General features: G+C 46.4%; 1 protein-coding gene across 2 annotated transcripts; it reads right to left on the bottom strand.

Annotated features, from left to right (window-relative positions):
* Nucleotides 1–4,476: 4,476 nt before the first annotated feature.
* Nucleotides 4,477–11,520, bottom strand: CBX4 (chromobox 4). Of its 2 annotated transcripts, XM_081943912.1 has the most exons (5): nt 11,325–11,520; nt 11,157–11,200; nt 9,994–10,059; nt 7,465–7,531; nt 4,477–6,551 (listed from the first exon to the last, which is right to left on the bottom strand). In XM_081943912.1, exons 1-5 carry the CDS (start codon nt 11,391–11,393, stop codon nt 5,190–5,192), a joined length of 1,608 nt encoding a protein of 535 aa, XP_081800038.1. In that variant the 5' UTR covers nt 11,394–11,520; the 3' UTR covers nt 4,477–5,189. The 2 variants fall into 2 exon arrangements, with proteins under 2 accessions (XP_081800038.1, XP_081800039.1); XM_081943913.1 differs by lacking the exons at nt 9,994–10,059; nt 11,157–11,200; nt 11,325–11,520 and adding an exon at nt 9,302–9,407.
* Between the last annotated feature and the right edge of the window lie 3,362 nt (nt 11,521–14,882).

The raw sequence follows: 14,882 nt of genomic DNA, 5'->3' as shown, positions 1-14,882 counted from the left end.
AATGATAGATAAGGCACGTAGCTAAAAACCAGGATACTGTGAATTCTAGTCCTGCCAAAGACATGAAAGCCAGCTGGGCCAGTCACTTTTTCTCAGCCCAAGCCACCTCACAGGGTTGTTGTTATGGGGAAAATAGGAGGAAGGAGTATTAAGTATGTTTGCTGCCTTAAGTTGTTTAGAAAAATAACTAAAGTGAGATATAAATATCAATAAATAACCAGAAAGCCAGTGTGCCATCCCAGAGCTATGAACCTAAAGTAAGATGACTGATTGCTGTGCACTTCAGTTCCACCATGAGCAAAATGTTTCTCTCCACCTTTTTGTTTATGAAGGTATTTTTTTTAAAGAGGCAAATCTAAATGATAGCTGACAATTTGATAAAAACATAAGCAAGGTTAATAATTTAAGCACATTTGTGACTATTTAAAAAAACCCAAAATATTAGATTTTTGGATGCTAAAATGCCGATACTGAAAAAAAGAATTCCAAGATTCTGTCAAAACGTGTTTCAGAAATATTTGTAAGGGAAAATATGTTTGGACAGATAATCCCTTATTTTCACTTGGGAAGCAAAGAGAATGTGCCAGAAATGCAAGCCAGAGGAATGCCCTTGGCATCTCCTTCCATTTACATCACACAGCTGGGAGAAGGGAGAAATTGCCTCACCCAGATCACAGAGTCTAATAAACTGTACAAACAGCTGCCCCAGATCTGATCCCCCCCCCACTTAATGTATTACACAAATTGGTCCCTCTTAAACTCTTATGACAATTTAGTGTTACTTCAGAGCTGATCCCTATCATAATGTACTTACTTATGACTTACTGAATAAGAAACAACCGAATGTATCTGTAGAAATCCTGAGCCAAATCCGAACAAGCCACATACGGTTTTAGTGCAATTTGTACCCCTCCTGGACATTTCAGTGTGTGGAATAATGAGCTAACTTGCTTTTATATGGGCTGTATTCATATATTGGACTACATTGTGGTTACTTGGAGCATACTTTGCAGACTAAGCTACGAATGTCTGGCTGCAATGTATTAAATCATAAGTCACAGCTAACAAACCAACAGAGAGGCATTCACGTTACAAGCACAATGTAAAATCAATCCCATTATAGTTTAGCACAGTATGTCAATCCAATCATTCATTCCATTTGTTATCCGGACAATTTATGAGTACAACTACTTCTGTTCAGTCGCTGATCTCCAGCTGCCAGCAAGCAAATCTGAACAGCAAACATCATACACTAAAAATATAGTTTCTTTCTTTGCTATTTGACCAGCGGATGAGCCCCATCCGTTTTGCCTACTTCCTATCTCAGTTGCACCTGAAGCTGCCTGTCAGTTACTTGTACTTCTTTGGTGCAAGAAATGCTTACAGGAAATGGCGTTCATCGAAACACACCACAAACTCTGCCAAAACACCCAGGGCTTTTTCGGCTTCTCTGTTCAGATCAGTCAGGGGTTAGGTGATATGGAGAAGGGAGTATGCAAGCACTTGGATGAGCTCAAAACAAGTTGCAATTAAGCTGTTTTTAATATACAAGCAATAATGCACTTTGCACAAACTGCTAACCACCAATGATTAAAGGTATTAAATGTAATTAGGGTTGCCAGAGAAACAGGAAGATTCATCTCATAACCACTGACATATTTCTGATACAGGAAGTGTGGCAGGAAGTGTGGCAATGCAGGAGCCGTGAGGGGCATATTCCATTTCATGGTTTGGTATTTTTTCAGTTTTTGAAAAATATGTTTTGCACTTGACAATACTATAGCAATTAAATCCAAAGAACTTCGTCTTATCTACAATTCAGTAACCTATTTGACTCTTGAGTGTTTTTTCCCTTGCTGTTTTTTTTTAAGTGAAGGATCAGTAGACAAGAACCTGTTTGGTTTCTTTTTAAAAAAACACCTTAGCTTGAGATTCAGAAACTCTCAAGTTGGGTATAAATAAATTAACTCATGAGAAACAGAAGAAGCAGGGGATGAGAATGCAGCACTTTTGTTTTGAAAAATAAAAGGGGCTTTTCCTCCTTAATTTCTCTCTACCTTTAAATTAGGAATAAATGTAATAAACCAACTTATGGGAAACAGAGGAGGAAGAAGATGGGAACATAATTTCATTTTAAAAATATTAAATTTTCCCCTTGAGTTCCCCCAAAATTCTTAAAATTTTAATTGGGAAATACAACTTTGTTCTTACAGACCATAACCCAATATACACTTACCTGAAGGAAATCCGATTCAGTTCAATGGCACTTGTTTCTGTATAGATATATGTTACCATATTATTGCTTACCACTGGTTTATATTTAACAAGAAATTTGGCTCAGGAAGAAAGGTTTGATTTAAAAAAAAACCGAGCTATATTTACATATAGGAGAGAGAAAACCCTCCCAAAATTGGGAGTTGCTTTTGAGCAGTTAAGCCAAATCAGGCCATTCATCGGTCAGATTACTGCCACTGTGTTGGTTTTTATCCTTCTTCCAACATTTTTTGAAAGAGACTCTGTTCTATTTCCAACTGTTGTTCAATGTTGTGACACGATTAAAGTCCTCCGCTCTTTCTCAGAGAGGTGCTAGCATGAGTCAGACACACATAATCCAACCGAAGGTGTGCTTCTTGGAAAGCATGTCCTGGCTTCAATTTATTTTGCTTCCAAGAAAGGATTGATTCCCCTCCCCGCCCCCACTAGCTGGCATATTTGATTGCCCAAATGGGAATTAGAATGAATTCCTTCACATTCTTATTTGCTTTGCAGCAATGGGAGGGCTGCCTTAAATATGTATTATCTACCGCAGGGCAAGTTAAACAGGGACCTGCATTCACAAAAGACTGTCTCCCCCATCCTCCCCCACAGAACCCGGTATATGTTCAGCAAAGTGTTTCAACCTTGATTATTATTTAGATTCAGATCTGGTGTATCCTAGAGCTTAGGCCCAACTTTCAAGGAATTCCTCCACACTCCTTAGTTCAGAGACAAAACACATGCTTAGCAAAGCACAAAGTCCCAAGCAGCCTTCCCTGCTGGTACTGACAATTGCTGAATTAGAGAAACCAACCTGCTGAGGTACAGGCAAGCACCTTCCATTCTGCTGATCAGGACTTATCCTGGAGACATCTGGTAGGAGAGTTTCTTTTCAGTTAATTTTGATTTCTCAGAGACAAGAGATATATTACTTTGGGGTTATGAAACATCCTCTGAACCAGAGGTTTCAGTTACCACAGCTCGACCGCATTCTTTGAGGAAGACTGTTATTTGGCTTTCTCAATAACCCTTTGCAGCAAATAAGCTGCTGCTGCTACCCACTAACGGTGCCATGTTCTTTATCTCTGCATGACATGCAAGGAGCGGCAAAAGCAAAGACATTGTTTACTTAATGGTGAGCAGCATCCTGTCGACTGTAGTTGGAAAACTAGTTAGAATGATTTGGTAAATGCTACCGATGTAAAATTCACCTTCCTGTACACAAAGGGCAGAGCACCCACTGTGTTCAATATAAATCATTCTTATGGCTTGGACGTCACAGGCAGTGGAGAAAGAAGCCTCTTGCTATCATTTCATCTCAATGATTCATTATATTTAAGCTTTCTTAAGAAATTAAAACTGACTTCTTAAGATACCATTGTTTTCTCTTATGTATAGAACACCACGGCCAAGATAATAACATGTTCCAGGCCATTATGTACTAACCACTTGGGTGATAATAAATGTGCATGGCTCCTCCTTTTTTCCTGCACTATTTCAGAAAGCATTCCGGAGCAAAGCTGCTTACCTATCATTTGCAAGGCCAACTTTTGAGGACTCTCAGAGAACTTCGTTGTGGTACCAGAAGGTTAATTACCTGAGTCTCTCTTGCCTGCATCTGAAAAGCAAGTAACCAGGTTGGCCACTTGAACTGCATGTGTTGCAGCCAGACCTCAGGATCCCCCGTGTTTCAATAAAAGGACTCCACACCACCGGTCATTTTTTGAAAGGTTTATAGACCTTTGTAATGACTGCATGACACAGAGTTTGCCTTCCTCCTCCCTCTGGTTTCTGAAGGCACCAAGGTGCCTGTCAGGGGCTGAGTCCCTCCTGCTTCACAGCTAGCCTTTGCCATCCCGGCCTAGGCCAGCTGCAGAACATCAAATGCACTTTCCACATATTACCATTTAATATTTACATTCAAGCAATTCATAATAATTGGAAGCTTATAGTTTAGACATTTCTAGTAGCAGCAATTTCTATAATAGCTTTAGATTATTTGGGGGCGGGAGGGGGGTTTGCACACTGAGATAGAAAAATGTGTGTATGTATACATATGTATGTATGTATGTATGTATGTATGTATGTATGTATGTATGTATGTATGTATGTATGTATATATATATATATATATATATATATATATATATATACATATATATATATATATATATATATATATATATATATATATATATATATATATATATATATATATATATATATATATATACATACACACACACACACATATACATACATACACACACACATATATTCATATATATATATATATATATATATGAATGATGGTCCTGCAGTTTTACAAAAACAAGGAGCAAGGAAATCAAAAAGAGAAGTGGCTTTTAAAAAGGGAAGGAAAGAAAATATTCTGATATAGCTTTTTATATATATATAATATATATGTATTTAATATAATTATATATATATAGGGCAATCTAGGGAACTCCATAAATCTAGGCTTTTTATATTTCATTATATAAATACCTACAAATAAATATAATTGCATGACCCACCTGGGGAGGCCTGCCTTCAGTTCAAACAATACATTTTTTAGCAACACCACATACAAACGGGAGCATGAACCACTGAACAAGTTAGCACTGTTAAAATATAATACTATAGAACTCTTCTCCCGTGAGTTAACTGGGGAGCCGGCACCCCTCGATGCATCCCGATGCCCGAGATTCTGGCAGGCCAAGAGCGCCTTGCAGGAAGTCCTAAAGGCCGAGGGGAAGCCTTGCACCCGACCCTCCCTTCTTCCAGGCAGTGAAGTGTGTTTGATCTCCAGAGGACCTGCTCTTTGCTGCTGCTCCGCAGTGCCAAAGAGTTTCTCTGGGTAGAGCGGTATCTTAGGGGAGGAGCCAGGCTGCCTAGGGAGAGACAGGAGGAAGAGCTTTCCCCTAAGCTCCTCACACTGTCACATATTCCTTAAAGGTCACTGTCAGGCAGTTTGCAGTCACATCCGTAATTATTATATTCCCAAAAAAAGGCTTGAACTCTTGCACGGGCTCCTCTTCCTCCTCCACTTCAAAGTGCTCCACCTGCTTTTCCGGCTCTGGACCCGATGGTTCTGGTGACACCGGCACAATCTCCGGCTTCACCTGCACCAAGCCAAGCTCTCTGTCCCCCCGAGTCTTTACGCAACGCAAATCTATGGGCTCATCTAAGTCAGAGTCCAACAGGATGACCTCAGGCTGAGAGGTGGGAAAGGCCGGGGACTCAAGTTTTTCCGGGGCAGGAGAGTTCAGGCAGGTGGGGGCACTGATGCTCCGGGAAGTGAGGCGCTTCTTGCCACTCTCCTTGTCTCCTTGGGGCTCAGAAAGGCAGCGTTTCCGGGAGCTACCATAATTAGGTGAGAGGCTCAGCCCTGGGGTAGGGGAAGTCTGCTCCTGCTGGTTGGGATCCAGGGTCCAGGCAACCAGGTTGGGCTTGGTGGTCAGCTGCAGAGGCTGCTGTTCAGGAACAGGAAGTTCTTGGCTGGAGGCTACTGTCTTGGAAGGGCTGCTCCCTGTCTCAGAAGGAAGCTGACTGATCTCTGTGCCAGCTTTCCCTCTGAGAGCATTGTTCAGCCACCTCTCCTCCCCGGGCTTTTTCCAGGACTCTTGCCTCTCCTCAGACCCTCTCTTAGTAGTCCTCTCCTCGGCCACCCGCTTTTTTGGGACCTCTCCAGACTTAATCTTTACTGCCTGCATGCCATTCTCCATGTACTTGCTCATGACAATCACAATGCGTCCATTCTTATTTTTGTTCTTCACAATTTTCATTTTGCCACCAATGCCATTGCTGGTGACGCCCTCCCGGGTAGATGGTGTTGGTGGCCCTGTACCACTGGAGAGGTTCTTCTCTGCCCCGTTCTTTCCTTCAGCCCCCGTCAAACTCTTGATGGGATTCAGCAAACTCTTTGTGGAGCCATGGGACCACTTGTCTGATTGGGACATTAAGGGGCTTTTGCTGTGCTCCAAGCAGGCCTGTCCTTGCTGTGGCTCCTTGTTGTTAGGCGGGTAGTGAGGCTCATACATCTTGGGGTCTGGCTGATAGTGGTGGTGCTTTTTGCTGTTCAGCTGATAGTAGTACTTCCCTTTGCTGTGCGACTGGTGTTTGATGCTGCTCTCCTTGTTGTTGGGCTGATACTGATGGTGCTTCTTGCTGTTGAGTTCGTACTGATGCTGCTGGCTTTTGCCTGAGCTGCTGAGATCCAGCTTGGGCCTGTTCTCCACGGCTGGGTCCTGCAGGCCACTGAGGATATTAGAGCGACGTGCAAAGGATGGCAGCTGTAAGTGGGGAGGAAAAAATACATTAGGAATTTCAGAAAAGCTTCTGGAACTCTTCAGAACAAGCAGCTCAGAAGACCTTACAAAGTCACGATAAAGGGATACTCTTTCTGTAACCTTCCCCTGACAGAGCTATAAAGGAGAGTAGAGCAAATAAGGCATTCTTTCACCCAATCCCCCCTTTAAGCACAAAGGTGAAACACTACATAAGCAGCAAATGTGGTAAGCCAAGGAAAAGCAGCAGCCAGGAATACAGATGAACAAAACATCCTACCCATTGCAGCTGCATGCCTTTTCTCTGGCCAGTTGTTCCTTGGGCCTTTGCTTTGCTAATCCTTACATCCCAACTAGGCATCATCCTTCCTAACTGCTAGGATTTCTTTTAGGGAAGGCAAGCCAGTGAGTTGCAGCCAACTGGCCTCATTCTGCTGCTTCCCAGAAACTTTTTAAATCTGGAAGACACAGTGATGGACTTTCAGGGTTCAGCCCAAGCCTGACCAATATTGTGCCATGTTAGAGTTTGCACTGGCCTTGGGGCCTTCTGAAGCTGCTGTTATGTGAAGTGTGCTGGTTGCAACAGACAAAGAATGGGTAGAACAGGGCTTCCTAAGGCATTGATAGCTAACAAGGCAAGTGTGACACGGGTTTCTGAGAACATGATGAAATCAAGATGAAATTCTCCCCCTTGGGATATGCACTAGAAAAGGAAGGGAATATTAATTAATTGAAGGAAAACAAACTAGTCACCAACAAAGCCTCTCTTTAAAAAAGAAAAGAAAGAAAAGAAAGGGAAATAAACAAAACAGGTCAGCCTGTTCAGAAGATTCCACCTTCAGGAGTCAATTACTTTCACTTTTAGTATAGATCATTTCATTTTACTCTCCGATGAAAGAAAAGCAGCACAATTAATTACCTGAACTACCAGTGGCTTTGGTTTTGGTCCTCGCTTGCGGTATCCCATAAGTTGCTCTTGCCTCTCCCTGAAGAGAGATTTTAAAAAATCAACGAAGATACAATTAGAAATGTTTGACCTCAGAGGCATATGTATATGTATATGGACCACTACTATCATGCTAGTTTAATACAGACAGAAGATGAAAGTGACAATCCTAAGCAGACTTCCCGGGAATAAGCGTCGCTGAATCACTGTGTCTTTCTAAGGAGAGACACATGGGACCGCCCTGAGTGTTTAGAACAGAACAGCAGGAAGAGACTACAGGAAACACGAGGAAACACTGAAAGGTCACAGGAATTAATACTAGTCAGTAAGCATGGCTCCCCTCAAGGGCCTGTGCTGTAGAGAGCAATGACATCCAGAAATAAGCAGGAAGGGAGGGGCAATTTATGTATTTTCATACAGCACATATTAAATGGGCAGATCAGAAAGTGGAAAAGCCAAGATTTGGGGGTGGGGGAGGTTATGTCATACATCAAGACACAGGAATGAGCTACAATAAAGGCATGCACACTCCAAATATAAATCACCAAGACCAAAAAAAAAGTCTTTTTTAAGATCTATGAAGACACAGGCAAGTCTGAAAATTTCTCCTTCCCACAGTGCCCAGAATGTCACCAGTGCTGCTCAGACTTCCAAAAGAGCCAGTTTAGATTTTAGTTATTTTCATTTCCTGCAAACCATTCATCTATCTGCTCAAATTTCAACTGAGCTGAAATTAGAAACTTCTTCTGAAGGCCTTAGTTGCACTTCGATTTATAAACTGGCTACTATTTTGTTAAAAGTTTGAACCCGAACCTGCAAGCAAACTCTTGAGTTTACCAATACTGCTGCTTTACATATATCCCCAAAAGTAAGATCCCACCATGTTCTATGAAGCTTCTGCAAGTATGTTCTCAGCCAAACAACCTGCTTTTATTTGAAAGCAAAGGAGCAGCTTCAGATGTGCATGCCAGCCTTTCAAATCTCCTGGAAAACAAACAGCTGCTTCGAACCAAATAAAACTATTTAGACTATGAAAAACTATTCTTCACATCCATTGCTTTGCCCCCTTCACTCTTTGCCACAGGAGGCATTCCTCTAATTCAAAATCTGTATTTTGGTGGTTCTCCCATTCAAGAACAAACCAGCACTTACTTTTAGTCAGTGAAGTGGGATCACATTAAGCACTCAAGCATGCCATATTAAAAAAGCAGGCAAGGCTCCAAAAGGCAAATCCAGATTTTGTACAAACAGCAATACGCAGTCGATTGCAGGAAACAGCAAACCAGATAAGCTTCGGGCCAGAAGAACAGGCTGCAGTGCTGTAGGAACTATCAGCAACATGCATCCAACTTCCCACCCAGGCACTGCCAGGGCGGCTGCAGTAGGCGCTGCACTGGATGCTAATCACCTCATTAGGATTCACATAAGGCGCTTCTCCACACCGCAGCCTCAGAGGCCGCCCATTCGCTGACAAGGCCAAGGGTGGGGATTCTGGTAGTCCCCCCTTCCGGTTTGCTTAACGGCAAAGGAACCAAATTATCAACCTAATGCAGGAGAGGGAAGGTCATCTCCCCAACCAGGTGCCGCCTTTGCTCACAGGGACTGGCCAGAGTGCCACAAACGAAGAAGAGCGGGAGACGAAACCACGCAAGGGGTGCAGGTTCTCCTCACCCCCTGCAACTTAGAGACCCCCGCATTGAATCCTTTGCAAGACCGAGAGGAATAAGGTCAGGTCAGAGCCTCCAAGCAGGATAGGGGCTCCGGCAAAGGGCATTTTAGGAGCTGGGGAAAAGGCAAGAGGCAAGAAGACCTTAGCAGCCTCTTCCTCAAGGCCTGAAGATGACATTTGCCTCGAAGTCAAGATCCTGCAGGAAACCAGGCCTGCGCAGCCAGGGACAGCGGGGTGTGTGTGTGTGTGTGTGTTTGTGTGTGTGTGTGTGTGTGTGCAGCCCAGCCCTTCAACCTTCGCGATGCTCCTCCTAGATTTCCCCAGGCCCCGCCCGGTACGCATGCATTTTGCGAGCTGTCAGGAGGGGGGGCGGCGGCTCTTGCGCGGGTACTTTTGCGGTGGCGATTCCACCCCGGGAGGCTTGGCTAAAACTGCCAAGCGCAGAAGCAGCAGGGCTCAGGCGGCGCACACCCCGCCGCCTCCCCCTTCCGTCACGTGCAGGCACCACAAGCCCAGCAACCAGCTTAAGCCAGGCAACTTCGCGCTTGCAAAGGAAGTCCCGCCACGCAGCCAAGCAGGGGTTAAACCTCCCCCCCCCGAAGTTCCGTAACATGCAGCGCGGCTTGCACAAGGCTGCCACGCTCCCGCCGACCTTCCCTGCACAGACCGAAAGAGGGGGGCGTTTTCTTCCACAGTCGCGGGCTCCTTCGTGTCGTCGTCCCCTTCCCACCCGCGCTGCAGGAGGCTTCCTTCTCCTCCGAAGAAGCCCGATCGGGGCAGACTTCCCCCGCGTCAGCAACCCCCCAAGCTCCCCAAGGCCGAGGCAAACTCACCTGTTTTGGAAAGCGATTAGCAGCCTGGGATCCAGGATATTTTCCTCCGGCTCCCACGTGTTATATCTTGCAAAAAAATAAATAAATGGAAACATGGCATTATTGGTCTATTTTAAAACGTGAACAATAGCTGAAAACGATGCATGCAGCAGTATTTGGGAAAGGGGCCCTTATTCGCAGATATCCCCCCCCCCTCTGTGCGGTGGGGCCATTTTAGAAGCTGCCTGCAATAGCCATCGCCCCCCCCCCCCTTTCCTCCCGTTTTCTAGGACCTGCTTCAAACTGCGCATTCAAGACTGGCGCTAACCCGAGGAGGGGGATGGGTTGGTTGGCGGGCGGGCGGGAGAGAAGGAGGTTATGCCGATCTGTTTATTTAGTGCAGTTATTATTCCAGAGGAATTCCATGCATATTATAGAGAAGGGGGTTCAAAGCCCCGCCGATCCCCTCAGGGAGCCGGCCAAAAGACTCCCAGGCTTATCCTTCCATCCGCTATTTCTAAATCTGACTGGCCCATCTCCCCCCCCCCCCCCGGTCCACCCGGGCAGGCTCCATCATTCCAGATTTCAACCCCCTCCCCTCCCCCGACCCGCTCCATATCCCTCAGTACATTTGCAGCTCCTTCGATCCAGCAAAAGTAGCCCAAGCGGAACATTTTGCTCAGGTTAAACGTGCAGCTTCACTGCCAGCAGGACAGCAACCTGGTGACAGGGATCGCCTTTCGCCGCCCTCTTCATCCCGAGCAGATTCAAGGATTTGAAGCATGGGTGGGGTGGTTTTTTTTTTTTTTGCGTTTTTTTTAAAATGGGTTTTTTCCTCCCTCTCTCCCCCCTCCCCTCCCGATCTCCGGGGCTGCTCGGTTCTGCAATATGGAGCCTGCTTTCCAAGGGAAAGGAGCCATTTTCTGCAACTGCTGCACATCAGTCCGCCTTGCCTTCTTCCCCCTGAAGCTGCTGGCTCTGCACCTCCCCGGCCCTCTTTCTATTCTGCCGCCTCCCCCAATTAACGAGCTCTCCCTTTTTAAGCCATGCATAAAAAACTAAGGCACTTTTTAGGTTCCTGGAGCATAGCAGAATATCCGCGGGGGCTGAGTCCGACACCGGAGTCCGCCTTTAAGGACACCCGGGTCCTTAACAGTGCCCCGATTCCCTTCCCCGGGACTTACTTGGAGGACCATCCCCTCCATTTGACGAGGTATTCCGCTCGGCCCTGCAAGAGAAGGGATAAAAGATGTCAGGATCCGGAGAGATCTCTAGAAGGCTTCCCTCAAACCTCCCTTCGGCTCTTCTCTAGTTTCCACCCTTGAAGCTTCCAAGGCTGGCTGGTCGCTCACCTTCCGCATTCGCTGCTTTTCGATGCTTTCCACCGCGAAGACGTGCTCCCCCACCGCCGGCAGCTCCATTTTTGTAGAATTGTTCTCAAGGGGAGGGGGGGATGTGGGACGCGATCCGGAGAAGGGGAACCGGGGCTGGCGTCCTGCAGACAGGCGGCTCTTGCTCGCCACTCACTTCGCCTTTCCAGACGACTGAGCTGCAGCCTTTCGCAGCGGCGCAACTCATGCAAATCCTGCTGGGGACGTCAGAAGAGGCGGGGACCTCGCTGCCTGTCAAAAAGGGAGGCGGCTCGACGATTGGCTCGCCGGCTTTCGAGGGCTGGGAAAAGGGAAAAGGGAGAGGATTTGAGGGAGGAGGGGCTGAGGAGTGGCTTTGCCCCCCCCTTCCCTTTTGCAGGCGACTGTGTGTGTGTGTGTGTGCGTGTCAGCAAAGATTTGGCTGTTCCGTTGCTCACCAAACTACCGTCGCTCGGTCCCCTCCCCCGCCCGTAAGGTTTCGAAGTGCTTCCACGCGGGCAGTGCCAGGATTCAATACAGTCCCGATGTAATAGCAGCGGCAGGGCTGTGGAGACCGACCAATCTTCTGTCTTGTCCTACCAGAAGGTCCTACTGATGCAGCCCAGAACCCCTGATTTTTAACGCCGGGGACCAACCAGGAGAAAAAGTTAACTGAAGAATTAAGCACCTACTTCAGGGATGCTTCGGTGTGGCGCTGTCAGCAAAGAGGATCACCCTGGGAGTCCCCCCCCTCAAAAAAAAACACCTAATTAGTGTTCTTATTTCTATGTTTACTTTCCCTTCCCACGGAGTCCTTCTGCCATGCGAGAAGAGTTTTGGGGGTGACTAAGAGTGATGAGTTTTTGGATTGGAAGGCCTGGTGATTTAAGAGGGTGGTCCCGGGACAGATTGCTGGCTTGGGGGGGGGGCTAACTTGGAAAAGGCGAAGTTCTTTGTGTAGGCTTTCTGACATTTTCCCTTCTCTTTTGAGAGTCAACAGTTTCGTCGAGTTCGCGGCGGGATTAATTTAAGTCTCTTAATCCGGATTAATCTCCAATAGATGCATAAAATAATTCGTCTAGCTGTGATCTCCTTCAAAAGAGGCCCCTGGGGTTTCATTTCCCCGAACATCAGGAATATCTCTTCGATTATCGCACCTGATTAGCGCAGCTCGGCCACTTTAACTGGTGCCGCGCGCACCGGGCGGGAGGGGGGGGGGGGAAGAAGTCGAAAGAGAGGGATGTGACGAGCTCTAGGATGTAGAGTGGAAGGTGAGCGGGAGAAGCTGGAAAGGCGGAGAACGGGCAGGATGCCAAGGCGGCAGAGATGGGCGTCTGCGTTGACGCAAGGGTTGCATTATCTGTCCTCAGGTCTCGATCCCACGAAGACACAGCAATGCAACGCGTAGGAGAAAGATAACTGCCTGAGTTGGGTCTAAAGAGACCATGGAAGCCAATCAACGCACACTATGAGAAACGGAAAGCAGCAATCTGGGATGGGGGGGAGGGGAATACCACCTATTTTTCCCAAAATCGGCATAGATTTTAGGAGCGAATCAAAATAAATTGTTTGGTGAAGAGCCGAAATTGTCAACCCGGGAGTTAAGCAAAGAAGAATCTTCAGAGTACTGCGGAGCAATCCTGCTACAACTGATGGGACAGTCAGCAAAAAGGAGGTGTCAGGGAAAAGCTCCATCTCTTGGCTAGTAGTGGAAAAATGGAGGGTCCAAGAAATGCCCTTTTCTATCCGGAATAACTTTAGAGAGTAGTGTCGGTTAATGGGGGTGCTTTATGGCAGAAACCCATATAATTGTATGGAAGATTGAGTCAGTCAATCTTCCATACAATTATGTGGGCAATGCGAACAGGAATCTACCGTAGCTATTTATTTCATACAGACAGAGCCAACACACCACAAAAGGAGCACGCACTCCATATTGCATTGATTCTGGAAAGGGCGCAGGGCAATTCTTTTCCAAGATCGGAATGCGACGTGTCAACGGGAGTTGCAGAACAGCTTCGGGTCTGCGATCAGGTGGAATCCATAGAGAGTCCAGAAAGCGCATTAATCTAAATAAAGGGGCGGATTTTCAATAGTAAGGGAGTAGACCTTTCCATACTACCTGAAAAACAGAACCCGCGGACATTAAAGTGCTGGATTACTTGAATCCGGGCTGATCTCGCTCCAAGGGACCCCTAATCTGCATCTATGTTAGAAAAAGGAGTCGCCGGGAAGCTGGCGTCTGGAGTGGAGGGCGGGGACGCCCGCTGCTTTTCCAACACATTCAGCCATTGGAAAAATAGCTGGGTTTCGATCGTTCGTCATTAGCTATTAAGCACCTTTGGCTTCAAAACACAAGAAGATGGGGCGTTTAAAATGGTGAATTCACTCTTCATTTCCCCCTTTTCTATACATATATTTCTCCGTGCGAATGGCTGGATTTTTTTTTAAATTCTAGTTCCTCGGCAGTGCGCCCCCTACCGTCGTCTAGCACAATTCAATACCGTTCGGCTATCTGAACACTTAATTTAACTGGGGGGAAATGTCAAAAAACAAAACAAAACCGAGAATCAGAAAGTTTAGTAGGAACAGAGCGGTTAGAGGACTTATATAGGATGTCTTCCTGTGCCCCTGCAAAAATATAGAGAGAGTGAATTTGGGCTGCCCAAGTTTGTAATAGTCAATCATCTCAAATCAGCGTAGATTTCTCCCCCGTCCCCTCCCGTCTCACTCTCAAGGCGGACGAGACTGAGTTTACGTGGGCTGCGCCTTTCTCTCTCCAGCGTTCGTCCGCAATACCTTCCAACATAGATGCGTCTCAAATCTGAGGCACATTTTAAGATTCTGAGTCCTCTGAGTGCTACCTAGCGGTGAGGATGCTTCAGGTGGGGTGGAGGGAGGGGGCTGATGAAGTCTTCAAGTCAGCCCCTGGGAGCCCGCCCATTTGAGCTCTGGGAGGCTTGTGCGTGAGTAGCTCTAGCCCTGCAGTCTTTAGGATACGTTGTTAAAGCGTGAAGATTTATCCCACTGCTTATAGATACCGTTTGCAAGTATGACTGAAGCAACGTCATAGATCTTTTCTTTCTTCGGGCGGACCGGCCTGATTTCGTCAGCTGTCGGCAAAAGGAAAGGTAGACGTGGAACATTCTTAGCGCAGCTTGAAATGGGGGGTGGGTGGGTGGGTTGCCAGGTAATCTAATGGTTTTGGGGCTGATGATTGCAAACCAGAGAAAGGGTGCGCTGAATTCCCTCTCGCTTCCAAATAGCCCAAACAAAATGAAATGGCAAATGGCACACTTTTAAAACGGCTACATGTAACTGCTTCATTCATCTCTTCCCCCAAATCTTTTTTTTAACTGATTCGTCCCAAGTGGAGTAATTTAGGTAGGGTAAAGATCCCCCCCCCCCGGTGTCCAGTAGAAGCCCCAACGTCTGCCGGCATTCTGAGATGGACTCGCTGTTCCGTCACTAACATCCGACGTGACTTAATCTTATACGCAACCCTCCAGAAGTTGGAGGGAATCAAGCCTGCCGAAACCAAGTGTTGGCAGCTGATAGGAA

This window comes from Natrix helvetica, assembly GCF_964273705.1.
Source record: "Natrix helvetica genome assembly, chromosome: 1".
Taxonomy (NCBI): Eukaryota; Metazoa; Chordata; class Lepidosauria; order Squamata; family Natricidae; genus Natrix; species Natrix helvetica.
The sequence above is the reverse complement of the archived record's forward strand: the minus strand, read 5'-3'. Positions and strand labels throughout refer to the sequence as shown.

What these genes read in the sequence shown, in the direction of transcription:
- CBX4 (XM_081943912.1), bottom strand. Translation starts at nt 11,393, where the DNA reads ATGGAGCTGCCGGCGGTGGGGGAGCACGTCTTCGCGGTGGAAAGCATC. An exon ending in AAAAGCAGCGAATGCGGAAG is followed by an intron (nt 11,201 to 11,324) that starts GTGAGCGACCAG and finishes CTTCTCTTGCAG; the next exon opens with GGCCGAGCGGAATACCTCGT. An exon ending in TGGAGGGGATGGTCCTCCAA is followed by an intron (nt 10,060 to 11,156) that starts GTAAGTCCCGGG and finishes TTTTTTTGCAAG; the next exon opens with ATATAACACGTGGGAGCCGG.